The sequence below is a fragment of the Haplochromis burtoni genome, unplaced genomic scaffold (genome assembly GCF_018398535.1).
Source record: "Haplochromis burtoni strain Fernald_Lab_line unplaced genomic scaffold, NCSU_Asbu1 Contig_349, whole genome shotgun sequence".
In the NCBI taxonomy this organism is placed as follows: Eukaryota; Metazoa; Chordata; class Actinopteri; order Cichliformes; family Cichlidae; genus Haplochromis; species Haplochromis burtoni.
In genome coordinates, this window is record NW_024582710.1 from 275,462 (window position 1) to 302,934 (window position 27,473).

The 27,473-nt window shown below is 40.0% G+C and overlaps 1 protein-coding gene and 1 long non-coding RNA gene across 7 annotated transcripts in view; one reads left to right on the forward strand and one right to left on the reverse strand.

The window, feature by feature from the left end:
* LOC102296139 (thyroid hormone receptor alpha) overlaps positions 1-27,473 on the reverse strand; it is a 121,867-nt gene that overhangs the window by 34,515 nt on the left and 59,879 nt on the right. For all 6 annotated transcript variants that reach the window (XM_014340302.2, XM_005942983.3, XM_014340301.2 and 3 more), the window contains one exon: positions 113-326. In XM_014340302.2, the coding sequence (XP_014195788.2) occupies positions 113-168 (56 nt within the window). In that variant the 5' untranslated portion in view covers positions 169-326. The remainder of the gene's footprint in view (positions 1-112; positions 327-27,473) is intronic.
* LOC121815887 lies at positions 12,382-14,927 on the forward strand. The gene is made up of 2 exons (XR_006055446.1): positions 12,382-13,770; positions 14,153-14,927. It is a non-coding gene; the product is annotated as an uncharacterized LOC121815887 (long non-coding RNA).

Consider the following 27,473-nt stretch of genomic DNA (forward strand, 5'->3'; position numbering starts at 1 on the left):
ACACACACACACACACACACACACACACACACACACACACACACACAGCCAAAGGCAGATGTACACTCCATCACATTTTGTTTACCACACACACCACACCCCTCTGTCTCACCCTTTCTCATCTCCCTCAGACGAGTTGCTATCCTGCTTGTTGGACATTGGCTCCATTCGGCCTCAGTCCCATCCAGCAGCCAATCACAGGACAGCGAGGCAGACGCTGAGCTCGCCAGCCTGCTCAGCGTTCACTGGCAGCCCGCTCAGTAGCTAACCATCCCAGACTGTAGGCAGCGGTTGGCTGGGAGGAGCGCAGTGGGCGGAGCAGAAAGCTGGAAGGGCAGAGAAACGATGCAGTGAGAAACAGGCAGTCACATGATGTGGATCATAAAATATTTCACTACATTTTTAATTCACAGCGTTACATAATGACAGATGTGATTGTGATATTTCAGGTTCTTCTTTTGTTTCCAAACCACATTTTTTCATTTGTTTTCAGCGCTGGATGTTCATCCAATCATGTGAATGAAAGGCTGGATTAAAAAAAGGAATAATTTTTTCAATATCAAAGTCACAGTTATTTAAGGTAGCTGTAGTATTAATGTCTGTAGCGCTTAGCTAATTCTATCTATAATCCAAAGTAATTCAAATCAAAATAATTAACTGTGACTGCAGCAGATCGCACAGGTTGGCCCGGCTGCTGAAGGTCTGCAAATAACTGACATCTACATTAATAAACATAGACAGAGGCAGCAAGCTGTAATCAGTCTGAGCCGATGAGCACAGCACGTCTAAGACGAGTGGCTCAAACCTTTGTATCGTGCTTATATTCCCATATGAACGCAAGCTTGCCGTGTGCCCACATTTAATGCAAACTTGTGTATACAGACAGCGATAGACTCGAATCCGATTTGTGATTTTCACACAGATTCCCACAAAGCGTGGTGTTAGATTTACGCATTTTTACCCCTTGAATCAGGAAAGTCTGAGAAGAAATGAGGATAAAATGTGATTTTTGGCAGGACACACACACAAGCATGCGAGACTGTGGGAGGAAAGTATCCCGGGAGAACTCGGGCAGTCACATGCAAACTGCAGCTCCACGCAGAAAGGCCCGGCCTGTGGATTCAAACCCAGACACTCGCTGCGGTGAGGCGACACTGCTAACCTCTACGCCGCACAAAAATACTTATAATAAGAATTATTTTTCCCATAGTATTATTATGATTATTATTATTATGTAACAACAATAATCTTCCCGTGAACAGGCTTCCGATGTAACGTTTGACTTTATTGATCAGACCCTCCGACCCAGTTTGTGCTTTAATTGCTTCGTTACATTTTCAGGGGTGGTTTCATGATGGCTTCTCTTGACTCCTGTCACGTCTGTTTTTTGTAACTCAAATTCCAGGATGTGTATAAATAAAACAGAACACTGGTGAAAACTTTGCAGACCTCCACACCTGCATCGACTCGTGTGACAAAACGAGGTTTCAGGACAGTTACGAATGCGTCCTCACTGTTGCCGCCTTCACAGTCGAGGCAGGACTCGACTGTGAAGGCAGCCGCAGGTACTGCACCACTGGTTTTGGCGTACGTCATGGGCGCAAGAGTCGAGTGAATGATGATGTAAAGGGTACTTGGTTCCAGAACAATGATGTAATGGGACCGCTGGCCAACGGGGGAGCTAGGAGGGAGGGGCAGTGGTACTCGGGGAGGGTGCAGATTACTGCGGCCTAATCTGAAAACGTTCTGAGGCCGACTTCAGACTTCAGGGATTGTTTGCTCTTATAAAAACAACATCTGTGTTCTCACTACTATGTTAACGGCAGAAATCCTGCTTCTATTAGAGGAAACCGACTCCAGCCAAATCTAATTTACTACAAGCTACTTACAAGTCCTCTGAAAGGACCGAAGGCTAAATTGCCCCCTCACACAGCTACATTTAAACCCTGTTGAGCAAGAGCAGCAAACGAAACTTTCTCTACTTGTCTGCAGTTTTTACACTTTTTATCAGACTTCTTATGTACACCATAAAGTGTGCAATTAAAACGCTGTGTGCGATCCTTGTTATAGCTTGTTAAAATCCTCACACCTAAAAGACAGATCTGGATAATACAGATTTACAGTTTGTGGATCTCAGGCAGGATAAGAAAGGCTTTCATGCTCTGAACACATCAAATATCAACAACTGTTATTTCAGCAGCAATTCAATGTTGTAAACACAAACTTGGTAATATTCTCAAATATGGTTGGTTTGCAGAAACCTAACAGCCATTTCATACATGTAACTCGCTTTACAGCAACACTGGTCCAGGGTTCAAATCCCTCGGCCGGGGCCAGTCTGGTCTGTGTGGGGTCTCTCTGGGCACCTCGGCTGCCCCCACAGCCCAAAGATATATATGTTAGGCTTGTTGGAGAGTCTAAATTTTGCCATGTGTGAATCACTGCGAGCATGAATGAATAGGTCTCTTTGTGAGCTCTGTGACAGACTGGCACGCTGTCCAGGGCGTACCCAGCCCCAAACGACCCTGAACTGGATAAGTGGATCCATCACATACACCCATATCAGAGTCTGAAACCAGTTAAGCATAAGTGAGCAACTGTGAGCATGTGGATTCCCCCAGGCATAAGTGTTGAATCCAATGCTATACGCCCTCTTCACATATGACTGGGTGACTTCCCAGACCAGACTTCCCATTATACACTCAGCAGATGACACTACAGTCATTGTGCTGATCGCTGACGGGGAGGTGATAGAAAACACAAGAGCAGTGGCAGGAGTGGTGTCAGCAAAATGATCTCTCCCTAAATGCAGGTAAGACCAGAGGAGGACACGGCAGCATACTTCAACATTCATAGATGAAAACGGTTAAAATAATCAGGATCTCACCAGATTTCACAACACCAAAGAGCTGTGAAGAAATCACAGCCATCTCACCTTCAACTCAAATCAACCACAGCAACCTCAGATTTGACATGTCGACTAAAATCCTCGACAACTTTCACAGATTCACAGTTCACAGCATCATCAGGCTCTCAATTAGTCTGCAGTTCAGGTTCACAAGGTCAGGTCTGTGCAACTCATTTCTACGTTTTTGTTGCTAAAATGAGAAAGGTGTGAGGGGACGAGCAAAATGTTTTAGCGTGCATTTGAAAAAACAAACAAACTACAACGGAGCCTTTCATAACGTTTTGGTCTCATGATGTCTGATGATGCCGTGAGCACTTCTATTGATGTCTATGGACAACCCTGCATTTCGTAAGATGATGCTAAAGTTGGAGCCGGTGCATTGTAATGTGTACTGAAAGCATCCAAGTGAAGAACAGGAAGCAGAGCCTTCAGCTGTCGAACCGACTCGATTCAGGAAACTTAAGACTTCAAACTTTCCTTTTTGACAAACTCAGTCGTGCACCATGTGATCAGGAACCATCAGGAACCATCAGGAACCAGGCTCCTGGGACCGCTGCTCCACTCCCGTCTTTACACTCCCTTTGTGTTTACAGGACTGTACTGCATGAGCCAAGTTCTTCCAAAGTCTCACAAAAACAATGCCCTCTCAGTTTTATTCATTATTAACTGAGTCATGTTTCAGCAGCTGCAGGGTTCAGCACGGATTAGCATGTCAACACTGTGGACACTTGCCAGGGATTAAAATATTACCGTCTGCTAATAGTTTGGTGCTACAGTCATGATCCTTTTGGACAGTGACTGTTCCTTTCAAAGCTGGCAGCTCACTGAGGCTTTTGAACTCAACTATAAAAACTAGAATATACCTTTAATCCAGCTGATTATACAGACACACGTAACTATGTATGACTACAACCACAAACCCCTCACAGCCCACCATCAGTCAGTGCATGCTTACAGTATTACTGTGTGGGGAGCAGAAGGGCCAGATGAGGGCACCAGAGTCACTGCAGCACTGCTGTTCTGGTTGTGTAACCTGAGCTGACCTGCGTCCAGCACAGAGACTCTGTGTTGTCACATGCAGCAAGTCTAATGAGAACTTCTGAAGTGTGGCTTTAAAGATTGAGTTAGATGTGAAGAAAACCGAGAGGTCTGAATACACACTCATGAATAGATGCCTAAATTCATCACAGTGTTAGAGCTCAGACGCTTAAAATGCTAAACAATCACGTTTTAATGACACAGGGGTTATATGGATTTTGATAAGATTGTAAACAAACCTTAATAGAACTGCATTAAAAAGAAATGAGGGACAATTTTCCCTCTTTTTAATTGGAAAATAACACAGAGATCGTCTGTGAAGGTTCTCAGTCAGCCAGCTCATGGTAATCTCAGCAGGCTGGAAAGAAGAAGGGCTGGAAGCTTCCTGAAGACCTTCTGAAGCTTCTTGGATGAGAGGTGAACGTCTTCATGAAACTTTCCATTCGCTTTTCTTTCCAAGCTCCTTAGACTGACTTCAAGAACAGTTATTGTCATGATTAGAATCTGTTTAAGAATTCACTAAAGAATTTATTTTTCCTACTCCAGATTAATATCAGAAGGTAACAGTTTGCTCAGACTCGTTTCTTCAAAAGTCTCTGATCAATCGAACAACAATCCAAAAGCAAAACTTGCAATAAAGAGAAAATAGTCCACTGTAGATGAGTGCGTCATATAAAAGCACCATCAAAATTATTTAACTTCACTGATTTGTCCATCACACAGGCCTAGAAACCGATTCGCAACTGCTGAGCAACCACGGGGGGGGGGCATTTCTGTGAGGGCACAAATATAACAGGAACAGAAGAGATTATTACCTGATCTGCGGCTTTTCATTATTGGAATCAATATAAGCAGTAAAACTTTGAGATTTGGTAGTCAAAGGAGCTTGCAAAGAAAAGCATCTGGACTTCTTTTCTTTGCAAGCTCCTTTGACTACGATGACCTGGATGACTGAGAACCTTCACAGACATATTGCTGTACATTTTGGGAGGAACACCCTTCAACTGGTGCGGGAGTATGAAAAGGAATCAAGGAAACTAGCGTCTATCTCCGTTTCAACCTAAGATGTAGACAAAGCAGAGTTGTTCCTAAGAGCCTGCGCCTTGGATCCACTGTCAGGGGATACAGAGCAGACTTGATTCTACAGAGAGCACAAAATCACCTTTTAAGTGAAAGGATAAGACAGGTCCATTTCACTATAGATGCCCTCCAGATCAAGATCAGCCAGACTCTCCCATATGGAAAAGAAATAGTAAAAACTTATATGTGATTACTCATGAAAGTGGCCACTTTCGCATTACTTTCATACATTGTTTTAGTAAGTATCCAAAACATACAAGTTTCATTATATAATTTTTCAAGGGATCTTATATCTGTTTTCACACTTATATGCTTTTCATACAAGTTTCACACAAGACAGATACAAACCTTATAAGATTTATAAATATCTTTTCCATATGGGCTGGCTGGAAACCCTTCTACCCTCTCCAATCTTAGAAGAGGTTTACAAGTTTGTGGACAAGGCTCAGCGGGCCCAACACTCTAAAGGAAATTAAAGAAGTCCAGACGCTTTTCTTTGCAAGCTCCTTTGACTACGATGACCTGGATGACTGAGAACCTTCACAGACATTTTGAGATTTGGTCTCTTTTTAGTTTCTGCTTAATTTCAAAACCGTTTCCATACTAAGTAACTGGTTATATACATGTCTTCATCATCATAATGAAATATCACTAACATTCCTAAATATTTACATGAACATGTCGGCATCTGTCCGTCTCAGTGATTCTATGTGAACAGATTTGAATATTGCTGCCTGAGCACCTTCACTTCTTCAAATATGACACTAGGTGGCATCAGAGTGTGAGAAATCTATAGATGCGATGTCCTTTTGACCCAACAGTCCAAATACTGTAACCACACACACACACACACACACACGCACACACGCACACACACGCACACAAAGACTATTAAAGCTGTTTACAGAGTAATATCTCCAGAGAGTGGAATGGAGCAATGGAACATTAATTACATTTACAGACAAAAAACATTTGCAAAGCATCATCTGCATGTTATAAATTATTTATCGGTTCAGTGAATCAAAGCAACAACAACAGTAAACGTTTATGTTGTGTCATGATTTCACTGTAAGCTCTTATGAATTATTGCATTTTTTATCATGTAGGACTAAATCAACATCTTCTCTTCATGTATAAATCCATACAAACTGGTGACCTGCACAGAGAGAATTTCACCCTGCTTTGCCTCATCTGATCATTGTTATTGATAAAAAAATAAAAAAAATTTTTAGCCAAGCGCTTAGAAATTCATCTACAACACAGATACTTTATAAAATATATGGACACGATATCTTTAAAATGATTTAACACAAACATACTATTCAAATTCCAGCATTTCCAACTGGCAGACGTGATTTCAACTTCATTTACGTCACATTAAAATCGCTTTTTAAAGAAAACATTTTGTTAAGTGCAGAGAAATAACCATCAGTTACAGTAATGGCAAATATGCATTCAACTTAAACAAAGCCATAAAATCAGACATGTAGTCTGGAAGGCTTCCTCACATTAGAAGGAGGGGAAAAAAAAAAATCAAAGAGTTTTGACAGTTTTGTGTTTTTGTGAACATTTACGTTTGTGTATGTGTGTGACTTTGCTTGCACATGAGTGATTCTGTGTGTTCGAGCCTTTAACGAGCTTGTGGTGGTGGCGGCAGTGAAGAAATGTGAGCACATCAGCGTTCTCCGACGCTCGCCCTGTGCTTTGATGCAAAATACATGCAGCAGAAGACAGATGTTCCACCATGACAGATGTTAATGATTAATGTTATTAATAATTTTTTGTATATTCACATTTTATATTTATCTAAATGTGCAAAATGATATTGCAAAAAGCCTATTTTAATGTATGCATAACCTAATGTCACTTCCGGAGGCTTGCTGTAACAAAAGGCGTTGGTTGGGAGGCATCTGAGAACTGTAAACACGTCATTCATTAAGAACCAGTTTGACACTGTTTCAGTTTTGTGACATGGTGCGTTAGAAGATGGACACACTGTCCTCATGAAGGGTCAGCAACAATACTCAGGTAGACTGACTATTGTTGGTACTAAAGGACCCAAAGTGTGCTAACACCATTACACAACCATCAGTCCGGACCACTGATACAAGGCTGGATAGATCCATGCTGTGACTTCTAACTCTACCGTCTCAGTGTCATAGAAAAATTGAGACTTGTTATAGCAGTCAACATTTTTTACAATCTTTCCATCGTTTCACTTTCATGACCATGAATTGTAGCTTCAGTCTCCCGTTCTTAGCTGAAGGGAGTGGACCCCAGTGTGGTCTTCTGCTGCTGTAGCTCGTCTACGTTAAGGTTTGACGTGCTGTACATTCAAAGAGTCTCCTCTGTATACTGTGGATGTAATGAATGGTAATTTAAGTTACTGTAAACATTCATATCGACATAGCGGATTAGCCATTCTGCCCTCGGATCTATAGGGTGTTATGACCCAGAGAACTGCTGCTCGTTGACTATTACAGACCTCAGGTCAGACCGGCTCGTCTGACACCAACAACCATGACACATTCAAAGTCACTTAAATCTCTTATTTGATGCTCAGTTTGAACTTCAGCAGATCATCCTGACCATGTTTACATGCCTAACTACACTGAGATGTTTGTCCTAACAATTAGTCAAATATAATAAATCTAATATAAAAACATACTTTTTTCTTTTTAAATGTAAAAATAGTATTTCTTATGATGCTCATTGAATGTGTCTTTTAAAAATAATTCTTATTCATTAATATTATTTGAATTGCATTGTTGTTACTAAAACGAAAGAAGTTTCAGTTAGTGACTCATTTGTGTAAAACCCCTGTCAAACCTGCTCGACCACGTTACGATGAATGTTTTGTGCATTGACTACAGACGTATACATGCTTACACTCAGCTGTCAGTCTAACTAGGCCAGAGGTCAGCAACCTGTGGCTCGCATCAAAACGTCGTTAGCTTTGTAGGTATAAGTGAAACCAAAACTAATGTGCACACTAAAAATTGTGTTTATGGACATGTGGATCAGATGTATATTTAAATACACTAAATAAGCTGGAGGTATCCAAGAAGAGTCAGCAGGTAACGGCAGGGAAGAATCTCTTTAAAGAGTGGTGAAAGACAGGCAATGCCAGCCCTCAATCCAAAAAACAACTGTGAATAAGCCTTATAATATAACCTTTTAACGTCATATACCTAGAAGGGACAGTTCACCCCAAAACATGTTTTTGAGAAGATGTATACTTGTATGGTAATGTAAGCTTAGAATATGTCAAGAGGGCAGGTAGGGCTTGCTGTTAACACAAATTCTTGAATATTTTACTTCTACATCTAAGATTGAGTTAGTTCTCTACAGTTACACATTCCAGTTTCCAGCTTCCAGCTAAGCACTTCAAGGAAGTATCTGAAGAATGAACCATGTGGTGACGCTGTGGTCAGAACCACTGATTATGGATCTCTTACTATTTGAGGGCTCAGGCAGCACTGAAGTCACCTATTAGATAAATAAGATAATTTTTTCACTGTAAGTCAGTCTACTTCTTGTACCTGACCTTTTTTTTTTTTTGGTTAAACCACTTAACTCTGGTTCATGAGTCATGCAACCATGAAATAGGCACCGAACACAAATGATGTTCCACTGTTGCAGAAAAATGAGCAAGTAACACATTAAATTGTATCTTTAGGCACTTTGTTACAAGCAGCTTGTTGCAAAAACATTTGCATCTGTAAAACATGCTGGAGGCTCTGTCATGTTCGGGGCTGCAGCTGTTCGATATGAGGACAATGTAATATCGCGATACACGATATATATCACGATATGTTTAAATAACCTCCAAAAACAATGTTATTTCAGTCATATTGTGCCTAGAATTGCACTGGTTTAATCATTCAAATCAACCATTCAGTGATTTTTTTCTAGTGAAAATAAAAAATCAGAATGAATTGAAATGTTTTATTTTTAACCATTCTTTAACCATCAGTTTCCACCGAGGTTTTTCACAGTGTCTTTCTGTGATCAACACAACAAAAGATCACAGCAACAAAAAAGTACATCAAGCAAGACTTCATGAGACAAACAAAACAACTGAAATTAAAAGGGTGTCTTTTGTGCTTCTAACATAAGAAAACTGTTAAATAAAATTTTTGATGACGTCAAATTACAGAAACAAAAGTCTAGACAGTGACTACAAAAAGCGACTGACCAAGAATAGTCTTAATTTTATAGTGAAAGACTTTTCAGCTGGTGGAATAAATTCACCTTTAGTGGCAACAGTTTTACTGCATGCTTTGCAAATTTTCGCATTTTGTTTGACATCCTCCTCCTGAAGTCCAAATGACGAGCGAGTCTCATTCCCTCGCTTTGTCCCTATCTGACAGGACATAAACACGCATGCTCAGCGCAGTGTGCCGGGCAGGACGGGGGTTAATGACATTAAAAGAAAAAAAGAAAAAGAAAAAAGTGCTTAATATTTTCATGGCAACATGCTCGATGGTTACAATAAAGCCATTTTAACCAACGCACATGGAATAACCTGTGATACATCAAATACGTTCGATATGTTGCCTGCTCCTACAGTTCAGTCAGTGGTGTGGGCGATCAGGTCAAAATTGATGGAAATGAAAACACATAAATGCTGTTAGAGTTTGAACCATCATCAGGAAAGTGTCTGATTTCTCTGAGGTCTCATTTGTTCATCCCAAACACACAGCCAGTGCAGTAAAAACATGCCTGGATAGAAAAAACACACAATAGAACAGGATTCATAGTCATGGACTCGCCCTCCCCGGAGCCCTGACCTCAACATTATTAAAGCAGTGTTGGACCATTTTAACAGAGAAAGTAATAAAAGACAGCCAACATCCAAAGAAGAGCTTTGGAATGTGTCCTTCAGGAAGTCTGGAGAAATATTCCTGAATAATATTTAAAGGAAAAAGCAGAAAGCTCGGCTAAGAAGGTTCAGACTGAGTGAAGAATAAAGGTCATCATACCAAACATTGACTTCTGAGCTTGTGAGCTTCTATAGTGTATTTTCATTTGTTTGCTTATTTCAACAATGCACCCATTTCCCATTTTCCTAAACAAATGTCAAAAAGAAAGCAGTGCCTTGAGACTTTTCACAGTATTGTATATGTGAACCTTGTTCTAAGATTTGCTGAAAACCAGCCCAGACACAGAAGATCACACCAAAGTATCTGAAGGTCATCTCAGCATTATCATGTCTGTTACCCTTTTCATTTCCTTCCACCAAACCACATGGAATTATCAGTCGCTTCGACATTTACCTTTCAATTAAATGCTTTAGAGCCCTCTGCACATTTAAAGCTACCTTTACCTAAAGACTTTTTAGGTAATGGTTTGATTACAAATAAACTTGAATATGTAGAAAATGTTTTTCAAATTGTAATCCCGGCATGCCAATTTCTGCCTCGACTTTCTCAAACTCAAACCCTGTTTGTTTCCACCGTTGTTCATTTCAGCGCCGTGCCCTCCTCCATTCCTCGCTTGCTCCACTTTCATTCTTTTACTTACAGCAGTCATCTGCTCTGTGTGTTCATCGTTTCCTCCGCTCTCTTTGACTATGTACAGCTGCTGTTTTCTCTGCCAGCGACTGCAATTATGGGCTGCTGGAAGAGTGTGTGTGTGGGTGAATTTAGGTAACTGTCTCTGTATGCACCGAGTCAGTATGCATGCCTATCCTTTTAATTTGCATCTGTGCGTGCACTTGAGTGGGCATCACCCCCTATTTTTCCCTCATCTGTTTACTTGCATTTTAAAGTAGCTGTGTGGGCGTCAGATGATGCCTGAACAACTGAGGAGCTACTTTCATTTTGAAAAGCATAAAATGGAATTTCATTGCATTGCTTTTGGATATATGAAGGGGAACAAAGACATTTTTCCACAAAGCACATCAAATTAGCTCGAGTGGTTAAGCTTTGGATTTAAGGAAACATGTTTGCCTGTTCTTTCTCTCTGTACATCTACCAGCAAACAACTGGTGGATGAAGATGATGGGGTGGGGTTATAACTAGGCAGCATTTTAGACGAGTCAAACATGACCCCTACTCTACCCCTAATCCTTGCTTGGTTCCTACAATTCTATTTCGCTGGTTACTACCGCTATGTCCAGACAGTAAGTGGGTAACCGGTGCAGTCCAACACCATTCTGATGGGTCCTGAGCAACCAGCAACAAGAGATGACTTGGGAGTGAGAACAAGGTTTAAGGTAGAGGCACAGGAGATATTTCTATAATGTCAGCAACACTGGGATCCTAGCTAGCATCAGGTACAATAGTTAGACAAAATCCCCCTGGATGGAGGAACAATGTCACCCTCATCATGGATGAGATTGCATCAGTTTTCCTAGAAATCATAAAGCATCTATGAGACGTTTTAAGATTTCTCAGTTTTTTTCTTGCTTTCATGCTAACACTAAACATTGACCATCCAGAACCACGTCAATGAGACTGTGTCCAAATGAGTTCAGAGAAATCTGGCTCTGAATGTGGATCACCAACTTTTCATGCTTGGCTAAGGCACGGGGTAAAGTGCTCGAGCCAGAATATCCAGCAGTAGTCCAGACATTGTCTGCTTGGCTGCCAAATAGCAAACACAGAAAATAGAACGGCTCGTTTAATGTAGCACAGCCACAAAGCCTTCCTTTTGTACCACTCCATCTGAAAGGACAATTAATTTTCTGTCCTTTTCTGTACGGAAAATCCCATAAGTGAAAACTACTTTAGCCGTGACATTTAGCCTGGTTAGCCCGCTTCACATGATGTACTGTTTCTTTTTCACTTATTATAAATTAATTGGTTATTTACCAAATTGTCAGTTCTGTGTAGATAACACTGACTCAATCAAGCATAAAAACGTGCCCAACTCAAGGGATGAGCCAGTGTTAAGTATCATTCCTATCAAAATAGTCAGGTAGCCTTTGTCCAAAGAAAATCTTTGAAAGATCTTCAACAAGAGTAGCTGAAGACTTTTCCAAAGTACTCTGTCTGCAAAGGACTTGTAATAGTTACTAGTTCTTATCAATCAAGATAAAATTCCTAATAGGAAAGGCTGTGGCTCAGAAGGCTGGCGGTGTGATCCCCGATTCCTCGAGTCTGCATGTTGTATGAATGTGTTTATAAGTCTTGTAGTAAGAAAGTTCCTTCATTGGTCAAATAGAGTAGAAAAGTACCAGTCTAAAGACTACCATGCACTTCTCAGTAATTATTCCGTAGTCAGAGAGAAAATAGATTAAAAAAAAAAAAAAACAAAAAGAAACAAGAGTTCAAAGACATTTTTCTCAAGTAGCATTTCCAAATTCAGGTGTTATTTGTTTTCAGACACAGATGATTTAGAAGTCAGAGAGTGATATTATACCCCTTTCGTCAAACTGACAGGTCATTAATTATTCATGAGCTCCGGAAGTCCGGAAGTAATTACTTCCGGAGCTCCGGAAGTAATTAAATTATTCATGAGCTCCGGAAGTAGGAAGTAATTAAGTAATAAAAATATGATATTCATAAAAATATGATATTCATAAAAATATGATATTCATAAAAATATGATATTCATAAAATTATGATATTCATAAAAATATAATATTCATAAAATATAATTGATTATTTAGAAAGTTTCTTATATATCAAAATAGCATTCTTTTATTTCTTTAAGCAATTAAATTTTTTTTAAATTTTTTTATGCTCAAAAAACGCCATCTGGTGGCGGGTCTGAGTGTTTGTGTGTGCGCACGCCCGCGCGCTCCCTGAGGCTGTGTGTCTGCGTGTCTCCGGACCGTGCTCTCTCGGGCTCCGTGCTCATGTGTTTAAAAATGTATTAAACCATATTAAAATTGTTTAGTTAAACTTGTGCTTTTGTAACGTTCAGTATGGCCACAAACACATGCTGCATGCATTGGGGGAAAACTTTATTTCGATTTATATGCATTTGTAGATTTAGAATAAAACTCATACTCAGAAAAAACTCGCGATCCCCTAACCCTAACCCTCCTTAGAAACATAAGCAGGGAAAACTCCTTAAAAAACCCTCCGCGTTTTCTCCAAAACCCTACAATAACTTGTTAGGGTACCCCCTCTATTCCCAAAACCTTATATTCGATAACAGGGGAAATCCTGAAAAAATCCTTAGTCTTTTTTCTCAAATTCAGCGCCCCGCGGCTCCCTTCATGCTCAGCCAAACAAAGCCAAAACTCCTTTAAAAAAAATCTCCGCGATTTCTCCAAAACCTAGAATAACTTGTTAGCTACCCCTCTATTCCCAAAAACCTTATATTCGATAACAGGGAAAATCCTTAGTCTTTTTTCTTCAAAAACTTCCCTCTTACTAGCAAGCTCTAAAATTCAACCCACACTCTAAGTTCTACCTCGCTCTTAATCTCCGATCCACAACTTCTTGCAGAGCACAATTTTTTCCTGCTTGTTCGCTCCCTGCTCTGCTCCCGAATGCGCTGCTTACCTCGTTTGAAAATTCCCCCCTTAGACCAACTCCGCCTCACTGCGCCCCGCTGCCAATCACATAACCCTTGCACCGCTCCCTTTGCACTCCGGTTAGCCAATCCGCTCCAGGTCCGATTTTTATGATCTCCCGCTCAGGTTAAGACTACCCCCGAGCTCCCAGAAGACCCCTGCCTTCAGCCATATCAACAACTGGAACCGCTCAGACTGCTTGCGAGTTCGCATAGGGAGCGGCCGATTTCAACAGCAACTTGCGTCTCTTTCCTTATCCGCATATCATTCGGTAAGTGTTAATCTTCCTCTCTAACTACATTTTTGCATTTTCCTTTTTACCATTCTGTCAATCCTTTCATTTAAAAAAATAAATAAATATCACAATGGTTTGTAACACATACAATACACCATCCGTCCATCCATTCGCCTCCACTTATCCTTTTTTCAGGCTCGCGCGGTGCGCTGGAGCCTATCCCACGTACAATACACTTTAAAATATATATAAGCTCCACTTTTAACTCCCGTAAAAGTTTATACATTACATGTCTACATCACCTATCATGGCCTCATCAGGTATCTCATATCATCTTGTTATTGTTATGTTATGCTCCTTTGATATTTTGCTAGTTTGCGTGTTTTAAAACTCTTTTTGTTTTTCTTTATATTTTTAGACCCAGATGTGTTAACCTGATCCCTGCGAAACACCAGCTCTGCGTGGATTTTGACCGCGAGTGACCGGATGTTGTTTCCGGCCTGAGGTTGCCTGAAATGCCGTGAGGCTCGTTTGAAAGATTGCGCCCGAGACCAACTCCGCCTCCAAGGCATGCCTACCTTTAGCTGCCACCAGTGAGATATCAGAGCCGGGCTCCACATATCCAATCAGGAGCACGAGCAAGACAGCTTTTGCAGACTCTCCAGAAATATACAAGTCCTTACCAACTGCTCTGCAACCCAGTGTTTCTGGTCCCCTCACTAACATCGCTTTTTGAGATATTTTTTATGAACCACCAAAAAAGCAATTTTACCCCACAGTACAGAAGACTGGGTCTGAGGGCAGCAGCGGGGACAAATGATTGTAATGAAGCGACGGACATTTCATGGCTGGTCTTGCATAATCGTGAGTTATTATGTCATATGGTGATAAGTACATAGTTTTGCAAGAGGCATACAAGCACTGTGGAAAAAGTAATCATAAAACTGTTTTTGTGAACACCCTACGTCATGCTTTAAAAAATGTGATACATGTAATGTGATCATCAAAGAACATGATTTAAAAAAAAAAAACTTTTATTCTTATGCTTTTAAAGTATGTCAGATTATCTTAAAACACTTATTTGTATGTTATAATGTTTTTCTTACACCATGTGTAATTTTTATAGACACCTTATTCATTGTATCAATGTGTAATTATGTATCTTTGATAAATAAATAAAATATTTAATCTTGTATTTGTGTACTTTCTGGTGATTCAATAAAAAAATAGTCACATATCGCTCTGATAAACACAGATGGCTGAAAGAAATGTTTGATGGAACAAAGGAAACAAGTGTCTTGCTGCTAAACTTTTAAGTCACCATGGTTTAAATGAGAAAGTCTGTATGTAAAACATGAAAAACTCCATATCAGTGATATCTACAAAGGTGTACTCATTTCTTTGTAATGGTACTTTACTGTTCCAATGAAACAAAAAGAAAATCTCATTTTTAAAGTACATTTTTCGGCCATCCTGACCTATTTTCAGGGGCAAGAATGTTGATGTTAGACTGTGTTTTAAATCAGGTTGTGATCTTAAACTAACTATCACAGCACTGATTTCAGTTGTAATCTCAATTAGAATCCCAATTGGGCTTTTCTCCAGTCAGTGTTATGGTGAAATTTAACTTGTTCTTTTGTGTAATTGCACATGGCCCAGCAAAGGACCCCTTAGTAAGCTGTACAGCATAAGTTTTCAATTCACTTTTGTCAGAAAACTTCACAGTATGAGAAGTTACAGCACAGTTTCTCCAAACGTGTGGTTCTTTTTCAGCCAGCGTGCTTTTAGAGCATCTACATTAGCTCATGTAGTAAAAGTACAATCAGTAAGTGTACTTTAACATTTGAGATTCCGAGTCACTCTTGCTTAGATCATGTGAACTATATCATGAACCTTTTTTTGTATAATGCATCAAACGTGTTCAAATCAGTTTATTTTCAATTTATTTTAACTAATCTAGAGACAAGCAACTCCTTTTTAGCTTCTGTTATGTATTTACCTCTCACACCTTAATCTAGATGTTAGTGTTCTCAGAGTTAACATGTCTCATGTTGCCATGTTGTATTTCTAATACCCAGCCTCAGTGTTCGCCCTGTTGACCCTCAAATCCAAACACCAATGATCTAGATATTCACAAAATTCATAAGGAGATTCTTAAGGTCTTAAGTTTTGTTGTTTTTATGTTTTACAAAAAAAAAACTTCACATTTTTTATATTTTTAAACGAAAGTGACATGCAAGGATATTTTTCTTTAGTGATGTTGCTTCAGCAATCTCAAATACTAATTATTCTGGGAATTTTTATGGTCAAACTATGTGATTTTCCAAATGTGTGTGTGTGTGTGTGGAGTAAAATGACCTTGTTCTTATGATGTTGTCACCGTGAATCATTTAGGATTAACAACACAAATTGTATCGATAGCAGAAACAGTCTTATAACTTATAGTTCTCACACGTTACCGCTAGTTTTACAAACGCAGTCTTCTTCAGCTCTGTTTATGTAGCTTTTATGAAACTGATTTTCCATAGTACAAGTAGAATTTAATTTTTCTTTGCTCTCCAGTATAAATGCAATAATTTGCAGGCTTTTTACTGAAACTCTCACAATGCAACACTCAATGCTCAGAGCTTCATATATCAACAGCTCTGAAAATATCTTCTTTTTTAAAGTAATGTAGGACAGGATCTCTCACTCTCTGTGTCTCAAAAAAACCCAACTAAACTGGCAATCACCACTAAACAAATGAAAGTAGTTTATGGCTTTTTTATCAGCTGCATTTCTTTCATTTATGTATTGATCCCATTGTTTATTGGTAATGCTTTTAGGTCACTGTTTTAGCATGTCTGCCTCACACTCCATTTAAACAGTTTAACAGATAGTGGGGTCTGGTAAGGAAGTTGGGGGGAAGCAGACAACTCCACAGGAAGAGTCTTTTTGTCTTTTCTCCACTGTAAAAGATAGCAAGGCAGTGTGAAACTTTCTTTGCGGGAAAGACAAAACTGAGAGCCATGCTAGGCTCAGTGAGAGACTCTGCTCACCCTCTGCCCCAGCGATGGCAGTCCCTCACCAAGCTTGATTTCTGTTCTTTGTCTTGATTAAAGAATGTTAGCTACCGCTCATCGCTTGTCTGCAGGCTTTATTAAACGGAAAACTTCCACAACAACCTCTAAACAGTGGTTTATGGCTTTTTGTCACCTGCAACACCATGTAACACTTGGATGTTAGATTCTTTTACCAGTCAGTGTTGTTAGCCCCAACCCCCAGGCTCCAGGTGTCTGAGCTCTAACCCTGGCTGCCAAATGTCCCCCTGAGGCCTTTGTGCCTTTTACCACCAGACTAAGTTTGTAGTCCTATCTACTAATATTATTTTATTTTTTATTATAGCACAAGGTTCAGTTAGGTTACTACTTTGACTTCCTCAATTTGAGCACATTTCTGACCCGATACTTTATCAAGCTTTTACTCGAGTGTTTTTGACACTAGCAGCTGTACTTCTACTTAAGTGAAAATTGCCTGCACTTTTGCCACCTCAGTTGCCACTTTTCTGGAGTTTGTACACTTTTTATATTGAAACGTTCAACGTTTTACGTGTTATCCTTGATCACAGTTCTAAACAAGTTAACTTTCTTCACTTCAAAGTAACCCAAAAAAGAAACTATATGTCCAGTTCTCTTTACTCCAAACCTGGTTTAAGGCTATGCTGTTGTTGTGATATGGCCATACAAATAATATTAAGTTTAATTAATCTTAAAAAAATGGCTGCTTCATGGCTACCTGTTCAGAGAATTTGCAGACTTTTATGGAAACTGTCACAATGTAACACTCTCACTGTCAAAACAGGGTTGATCCATGTTTCTATGAACACTGATTAATATATCAACAGCTCTGAAAATCCTTTTTTTAAAGTAAAGCAGAACAGGATCTCTGTATCTCTAAAAATCCCAACAAAACTGGCAATCACCTCTAAACAAATGGAAGTAGTTTATGGATCTTTATCACCTGCAACACCATGTAACACCTAGATGTTAGACTCTTTTACCATCACATTTGCAAGGGTTTATGTGTTATCCTTGATCACAGTTCTAAATAAGTTAACTTTCTTGACATAAAAGTAGCCCAAAGAAGACAAATATATGTCCAGTTCTTTTTTACTCCAAACCTATTGATCGGAAAACATTATGTGATGCTGGAAGTTTTCATCCTATCCATCTGCAAAACAAGTTTACCTGTAAGCCAACACATTAGACGTAAGCAAATTTGTGAAATTCCTGAACAATGTGCTTTGTGGAGTAGCAGTAGTACTAGAACTAGAACTAGTAGTCCTAGTATTCTGCAGCAACCAGGCTTCAAGAGTGATCACTCTTCTGGCTTTCAAATGGTGAAAACATGTGTCTCATGTGTGTGTATTGTGGCTGCTTTCACAAGTTGTGTCTCAAAGTCAAATTCCTTTTTAAATTTACCAACATTTCTGATTTGCGGTTAAGACTGTGACATGTTTTCACCATTTGAAAGCCAGAAGAGTGATCACTCTTGAAGCCTGGTTGCTGCAGAATACTAGGACTACTAGTTCTAGTTCTAGTACTACTGCTACTCCACAAAGCACATTGTTCAGGAATTTCACAAATTTGCTTACGTCTAATGTGTTGGCTTACAGGTAAACTTGTTTTGCAGATGGATAGGATGAAAACTTCCAGCATCACATAATGTTTTCCGATCAATAGGTTTGGAGTAAAAAAGAACTGGACATATATTTGTCTTCTTTGGGCTACTTTTATGTCAAGAAAGTTAACTTATTTAGAACTGTGATCAAGGATAACACATAAACCCTTGCAAATGTGATGGTAAAAGAGTCTAACATCTAGGTGTTACATGGTGTTGCAGGTGATAAAGATCCATAAACTACTTCCATTTGTTTAGAGGTGATTGCCAGTTTTGTTGGGATGTTTAGAGATACAGAGGTCCTGTTCTGCTTTACTTTAAAAAAAAGGATTTTCAGAGCTGTTGATATATTAATCAGTGTTCATAGAAACATGGATCAACCCTGTTTTGACAGTGAGAGTGTTACATTGTGACAGTTTCCATAAAAGTCTGCAAATTCTCTGAACAGGTAGCCATGAAGCAGCCATTTTTTTAAGATTAATTAAACTTAATATTATTTGTATGGCCATATCACAACAACAGCATAGCCTTAAACCAGGTTTGGAGTAAAGAGAACTGGACATATAGTTTCTTTTTTGGGTTACTTTGAAGTGAAGAAAGTTAACTTGTTTAGAACTGTGATCAAGGATAACACGTAAAACGTTGAACGTTTCAATATAAAAAGTGTACAAACTCCAGAAAAGTGGCAACTGAGGTGGCAAAAGTGCAGGCAATTTTCACTTAAGTAGAAGTACAGCTGCTAGTGTCAAAAACACTCGAGTAAAAGCTTGATAAAGTATCGGGTCAGAAATGTGCTCAAATTGAGGAAGTCAAAGTAGTAACCTAACTGAACCTTGTGCTATAATAAAAAAAATAAAATAATATTAGTAGATAGGACTACAAACTTAGTCTGGTGGTAAAAGGCACAAAGGCCTCAGGGGGACATTTGGCAGCCAGGGTTAGAGCTCAGACACCTGGAGCCTGGGGGTTGGGGCTAACAACACTGACTGGTAAAAGAATCTAACATCCAAGTGTTACATGGTGTTGCAGGTGACAAAAAGCCATAAACCACTGTTTAGAGGTTGTTGTGGAAGTTTTCCGTTTAATAAAGCCTGCAGACAAGCGATGAGCGGTAGCTAACATTCTTTAATCAAGACAAAGAACAGAAATCAAGCTTGGTGAGGGACTGCCATCGCTGGGGCAGAGGGTGAGCAGAGTCTCTCACTGAGCCTAGCATGGCTCTCAGTTTTGTCTTTCCCGCAAAGAAAGTTTCACACTGCCTTGCTATCTTTTACAGTGGAGAAAAGACAAAAAGACTCTTCCTGTGGAGTTGTCTGCTTCCCCCCAACTTCCTTACCAGACCCCACTATCTGTTAAACTGTTTAAATGGAGTGTGAGGCAGACATGCTAAAACAGTGACCTAAAAGCATTACCAATAAACAATGGGATCAATACATAAATGAAAGAAATGCAGCTGATAAAAAAGCCATAAACTACTTTCATTTGTTTAGTGGTGATTGCCAGTTTAGTTGGGTTTTTTTGAGACACAGAGAGTGAGAGATCCTGTCCTACATTACTTTAAAAAAAGAAGATATTTTCAGAGCTGTTGATATATGAAGCTCTGAGCATTGAGTGTTGCATTGTGAGAGTTTCAGTAAAAAGCCTGCAAATTATTGCATTTATACTGGAGAGCAAAGAAAAATGAAATTCTACTTGTACTATGGAAAATCAGTTTGATAAAAGCTACATAAACAGAGCTGAAGAAGACTGCGTTTGTAAAACTAACGTCTGAGAATTATAAGTTATAAGACTGTTTCTGCTATCGATACAATTTGTGTTGTTAATCCTGAATGATTCACGGTGACAACATCATAAGAACAAGGTCATTTTACTCCACACACACACACACACATTTGGAAAATCACATAGTTTGACCATAAAAATTCCCAGAATAATTAGTATTTGAGATTGCTGAAGCAACATCACTAAAGAAAAATATCCTTGCATGTCACTTTCGTTTAAAAATATAAAAAATGTGAAGTTTTTTTTTGTAAAACATAAAAACAACAAAACTTAAGACCTTAAGAATCTCCTTATGAATTTTGTGAATATCTAGATCATTGGTGTTTGGATTTGAGGGTCAACAGGGCGAACACTGAGGCTGGGTATTAGAAATACAACATGGCAACATGAGACATGTTAACTCTGAGAACACTAACATCTAGATTAAGGTGTGAGAGGTAAATACATAACAGAAGCTAAAAAGGAGTTGCTTGTCTCTAGATTAGTTAAAATAAATTGAAAATAAACTGATTTGAACACGTTTGATGCATTATACAAAAAAAGGTTCATGATATAGTTCACATGATCTAAGCAAGAGTGACTCGGAATCTCAAATGTTAAAGTACACTTACTGATTGTACTTTTACTACATGAGCTAATGTAGATGCTCTAAAAGCACGCTGGCTGAAAAAGAACCACACGTTTGGAGAAACTGTGCTGTAACTTCTCATACTGTGAAGTTTTCTGACAAAAGTGAATTGAAAACTTATGCTGTACAGCTTACTAAGGGGTCCTTTGCTGGGCCATGTGCAATTACACAAAAGAACAAGTTAAATTTCACCATAACACTGACTGGAGAAAAGCCAAATTGGGATTCTAATTGAGATTACAACTGAAATCAGTGCTGTGATAGTTAGTTTAAGATCACAACCTGATTTAAAACACAGTCTAACATCAACATTCTTGCCCCTGAAAATAGGTCAGGATGGCCGAAAAATGTACTTTAAAAATGAGATTTTCTTTTTGTTTCATTGGAACAGTAAAGTACCATAACAAAGAAATGAGTACACCTTTGTAGATATCACTGATATGGAGTTTTTCATGTTTTACATACAGACTTTCTCATTTAAACCATGGTGACTTAAAAGTTTAGCAGCAAGACACTTGTTTCCTTTGTTCCATCAAACATTTCTTTCAGCCATCTGTGTTTATCAGAGCGATATGTGACAAATTTTTTATTGAATCACCAGAAAGTACACAAATACAAGATTAAATATTTTATTTATTTATCAAAGATACATAATTACACATTGATACAATGAATAAGGTGTCTATAAAAATTACACATGGTGTAAGAAAAACATTATAACATACAAATAAGTGTTTTAAGATAATCTGACATACTTTAAAAGCATAAGAATAAAAGTTTTTTTTTTTTAAATCATGTTCTTTGATGATCACATTACATGTATCACATTTTTTAAAGCATGACGTAGGGTGTTCACAAAAACAGTTTTATGATTACTTTTTCCACAGTGCTTGTATGCCTCTTGCAAAACTATGTACTTATCACCATATGACATAATAACTCACGATTATGCAAGACCAGCCATGAAATGTCCGTCGCTTCATTACAATCATTTGTCCCCGCTGCTGCCCTCAGACCCAGTCTTCTGTACTGTGGGGTAAAATTGCTTTTTTGGTGGTTCATAAAAAATATCTCAAAAAGCGATGTTAGTGAGGGGACCAGAAACACTGGGTTGCAGAGCAGTTGGTAAGGACTTGTATATTTCTGGAGAGTCTGCAAAAGCTGTCTTGCTCGTGCTCCTGATTGGATAAGTGGAGCCCGGATCTGATATCTCACTGGTGGCAGCTAAAGGTAGGCATGCCTTGGAGGCGGAGTTGGTCTCGGGCGCAATCTTTCAAACGAGCCTCACGGCATTTCAGGCAACCTCAGGCCGGAAACAACATCCGGTCACTCGCGGTCAAAATCCACGCAGAGCTGGTGTTTCGCAGGGATCAGGTTAACACATCTGGGTCTAAAAATATAAAGAAAAACAACAAGACTTTTAAACCACGCAAACTAGCAAAATATCAAAGGAGCATAACATAACAATAACAAGATGATATGAGATACCTGATGAGGCCATGATAGGTGATGTAGACATGTAATGTATAAACTTTTACGGGAGTTAAAAGTGGAGCTTATATATATTTTAAAGTGTATTGTACGTGGGATAGGCTCCAGCGCACCGCGCGAGCCTGAGAAAAGGATAAGTGGAGGCGAATGGATGGACGGATGGTGTATTGTATGTGTTACAAACCATTGTGATATTTATTTATTTTTTTAAATGAAAGGATTGACAGAATGGTAAAAAGGAAAATGCAAAAATGTAGTTAGAGAGGAAGATTAACACTTACCGAATGATATGCGGATAAGGAAAGAGACGCAAGTTGCTGTTGAAATCGGCCGCTCCCTATGCGAACTCGCAAGCAGTCTGAGCGGTTCCAGTTGTTGATATGGCTGAAGGCAGGGGTCTTCTGGGACCTCGAGGGTAGTCTTAACCTCAGCGGGAGATCGTAAAAATCGGACCTGGAGCGGATTGGCTAACCGGGGTGCGAAGGGAGCGGTGCAATAGTTATGTGATTGGCAGCGGGGCGAAGTGAGGCGGAGTTGGTCTCCGGCGCAAATTTCGAACGAGGTAAGCAGCGCATTCAGGAGCAGAGCGGGGAGCGAACAAGCAGGAAAAAATTGTGCTCTGCAAGAAGTTGTGGATCGGAGATTAAGAGCGAGGTAGAACTTAGAGTGTGCGTTGAATTTTAGAGCTTGCTAGTAAGAGGAAAGTTTTTGAAGAAAAAAGACTAAGGATTTTCCCTGTTATCGAATATAAGGTTTTTGGGAATAGAGGGGTAGCTAACAAGTTATTCTAGGGATTTGGAGAAATCGCGGAGAATTTTTTTTTAAAAGGAGTTTTGGCTTTGTTTGGCTGAGCATGACGGGAGCCGCGGGGCGCTGAATTTGAGAAAAAAGACTAAGGATTTTTCAGGATTTCCCCTGTTATCGAATATAAGGTTTTGGGAATAGAGGGGGTACCCTAACAAGTTATTGTAGGGTTTTGGAGAAAACGCGGAGGGTTTTTTAAGGAGTTTTCCCTGCTTATGTTTCTAAGGATTAGGTTAAGGGGGCTGCGGGGATCGCGAGTTTTTTCTGAGTATGAGTTTTATTCTAAATCTACAAATGCATATAAATCGAAATAAAGTTTTCCCCCAAGGCATGCAGCCTGTATTTGTGGCCATACTGAACGTTACAAAAGCACAAGTTTAACTAAACAATTTTAATATGGTTTAATACATTTTTAAACACATGAGCACGGAGCCCGAGAGAGCACGGTCCGAGACGCAGACACACAGCCTCAGGGAGCGCGCGGGCGTGCGCACACACAAACACTCAGACCCGCCACCAGATGGCGTTTTTTGAGCATAAAAAAATTTAAAAAAAATTTAATTGCTTAAAGAAATAAAAGAATGCTATTTTGATATATAAGAAACTTTCTAAATAATCAATTATATTTTATGAATATTATATTTTTATGAATATCATAATTTTATGAATATCATATTTTTATGAATATCATATTTTTATGAATATCATATTTTTATGAATATCATATTTTTATTACTTAATTACTTCCTACTTCCGGAGCTCATGAATAATTTAATTACTTCCGGAGCTCCGGAAGTAATTACTTCCGGACTTCCGGAGCTCATGAATAATTAATGACCTGTCAGTTTGACGAAAGGGGTATAATATCACTCTCTGAAGTCCCTGAGCTATAGTTGTGTCTGAAAACAAATAACACCTTGAATTTGGAAGCTACAGTAACCAAATTCTAGCTCGCGTGTGATCTTTTGTGTGTCCAAATTTAAAAGCCATGAAGTTCAGCTTATCAACTGATTAACAGATACTGATTACATTAATTACTAAAACCTGAGAATGTGAGGATTTGTAATCTTCGTGTATTTTACCTTAATGCTGACAGATAACAAAACATTTAATGTTTTGTTGTTTAGTGAGAACCTGATTTTTTTTTTTACAGTTTGAGACAAACTGCTAAACACAAAAAACTAAACAAATATAAACAGATTAAACAATAATAAATTATTGCAGTCATTTTTTTTTTTATTTGTAGGTTTTACAAAAAAGCTGGGACGCTGTGTAACATGTACACAAAAACAGATTACAAAGACTTGCAAGCCCATATTTTATTCACAGCAGATACATTTGTTCCACACACACACAAACACACCAGCTTTTGACATCAAAGCTGTCCAGCTTTCTCCACATCCCTGCAGCCCCTCCACCCTCCACCTCTGCTCCTTTGTGTACCTCTCTAATGATGAGCCAGTGTGTGAGGGCCGCCAACAATGTAGGTCTGCCACGGCTGACCTTCCTTTCGCCTCTCCTCCATGTTTCTGTGGATGTGTCAGAATGACTGCACTCTCCCTCGTCCCTCCGTCAACCGTTGGTGCTATTCTTTCACAAGCTGCGGCCCTGCTGCAGCCGCATAATTGCCCCCGCTGCTCAAAACACGTAGGAACAATCAGCTCCTGATGCTCAGCCCTGCTGACCCAGCAGGAACAAGAAGCAGGGCATGGAATTATAATGACATTTAATTCATTTAAAGTGGAGGTAAATCGCTAGCAGCTTCTAGTTTCTACAGCTCTCGACTTTGTCAGCTGACTTAAGGAATCTATTTAGCGGAATGCAAGCTAACGAGCAAAACTACTGTTAATGCGGGTGAACGGTAAGTATTAACATTAAATATATAACATGGCAAAACACAACGCAGTAGAGCAACAGACTATACCAGCAGTGCTACCATTAAGGCTCATCCCATTTCTCAAAAGATTTACATTTCTGATATGAGACTTAACTGAAACAGAAGCAACGAAGACTTTATAATTACAATACTTCTTCTTCTTCATAATTTACAAGAACAGACAGCTGCTTTATCTAAATAGAGCAAAACTAAACCTAATACATGCAAACACCATCAGCATTTAACCGACGTAATATTTTCAAATCAGCTTAGTATCCAACTAAAAAGTTTCCAAAGCAGTCACTAGAGACAAATTTCATTGAGCCCTGCAGTAATCACTGATTTTTTATTTAATTACAGTCCCCTTCATTTGCCTCATCTTACAGCAGCCTTCAAATCTAAATGTATGTCACCAATATATATTGGTTCATCTCCTCCCCCTTCTCGGCGTAAACGGCGTTCACGCCGCCGTCGTGCCAGTACAGCTGAGCAGGCTTCACCTGTGGGTGAGAGTGACTGTGCGTCACACACTCAGCCCAAACGTTCTGAACACGAACTTCATGACTTATCCACCACCGTGAGTAGCACTGTTTGGCCCTCCGTGGATATTGTGTTGCCTAACTCAGACAATTCTGCCACTTTGTGTTTGGACTCTAGAGACACTATACAGCGAGGCACCTCCGTGTCAGATTATTCACCAGTTGCTCTCGCTAGTAATCTTTGTGTTTTTGAGCCCTCAGATTCTTGTAATGCTCGCAGTGATCTCCCTGAGTTAACTAATATGAATGCTTCACCTAAGACTGTTATTCCACACCAGACTCACCTACATACTGCTACCAGCATGGTAGCCCCGCAGAACTGCTTTAATCAGCCTGTACATTCTGAGGTTTACCAGTCTGAGCTCAGCCACACACCACCACCATCATTAGCTCTAGATGTGACAGTGCAGGCTGAGGAGCACAAACCATATGAGACTGAGTGTTCTCTAGGTGATGCTCCTTCTAGTGACTGTCTCAAGTTCCAGCCTGTTTTGTCTTTAGACGTGTCTGATATTCCTCAACCAGCCATTGCTTTCTCAGCTCCTCAAAGAGTTACTGAGAATGAGACCTGTGTTGCTGAGCAAGCAAATTTAAGGTCTACTCCTAGCGTTCTGCCTGAGCCAGGTGACACAGAGACTAGTAGCCATTCCTCTGCTATGAACAGTTTAATCTTTGAACCAGCTCTTGTATCTGTGACTCCCAGTGTTGCTCCGCCAGTTTCTCAGTTTCTCCATCAGTTTTTTTCTGTACCACAACTTGAAAGTGCTAACTCAGACGCTACCTGTGTAACCTCACCTTCTCTCGTGCCTGCTAAGCAGGAGACAGTTTCTGTTTTTCCTCGTGGACTCCTTGAAACTGTGTATTCAATGCCTGCTAAGGTTAAGAGCCGCAAGGTTTCATCTGCTATACACAGACTGGCAAAAGATTTTAGTTTGAGCACTGCAGAGCTGGTTGCACAGGTTAACTTTTCTGTTCCCCGGTCATGTCAGTTTAACTCTGTGCGCCATGCTTTTCGGCCAAGTTTCTTGGATTCTGTGTGTACTACGTCTCAGGCTACATCCTGTACGACTGTGTGTAGTGTTGTTTCACATCCAGGTTATCCAGACGCTGCTTGTGTGAGTTCTCCAGTGCCTGTGACTGCTCCTAAACTCACTCTTTCTAAGACTGCTAATTATGACAAGGACAACTTAAGTACAGCAGAGTTGCTAGAACCAGCCCACCATAAGTCGCGGTTTGCTGAAACTGTGTTTGGCACCATTAACCTTGTTTACCCAGTGACTGTTATCGCTCCTGTGCTTCGCTCTCCACCTCCAGTTCCTGTACCCAGGGCAGCGCGGGCCCGTATCAGTTCCTCGGGTGAGGGTGGCTGAGGTCCAGCAGGTCCCTGCTTCTGTCTTCAGCCTAGCAGAGGTTCCGTTCATCCCGGCACCCGTACCTGCTCCTCGGGTGGGGTTGATGGACACCCAGCCATTGCCTGCGCCTGTTCCAGCTCCCCGGAGGAGAGCAGCCAAGAGTCAGTCACCTGCTCAATCACAAGTTCAACTACCTGCTGTTCCACCATCACTACAACCACAACTACAACTTGCACTTCTGTCCATAGCACAGTCATTAGCTCAGTTATTAGCCCAGTTCCCCGTTTTGTCGCCAGCTCCATCTCTAGTTCAGTTGTTAGCTCAGTCACCAGCCCAGTTCATAGCTCAGCAACCCGTTCAGACACTGCCAACCTCAGCTGGAAGCCTTTGTGAGCTTTCTCCGCCAGCTGAGGACTGCATGATGCTGACAAACTTTGGACAGACTGTTTGCCCTGCACAGCGACGCTTGGGAGCTGCCGCCGCCTTCCACGCGGCCGGCCTCCGGACCCGCTCTGTAGCCGCTGCCGTCTTCCACGCGGCCGGCCTCCGGAACAGCTGAACTGTGAACTTTTGTGCTGTCGCCCCCCGGGTTAACCTTCTGACCTCTT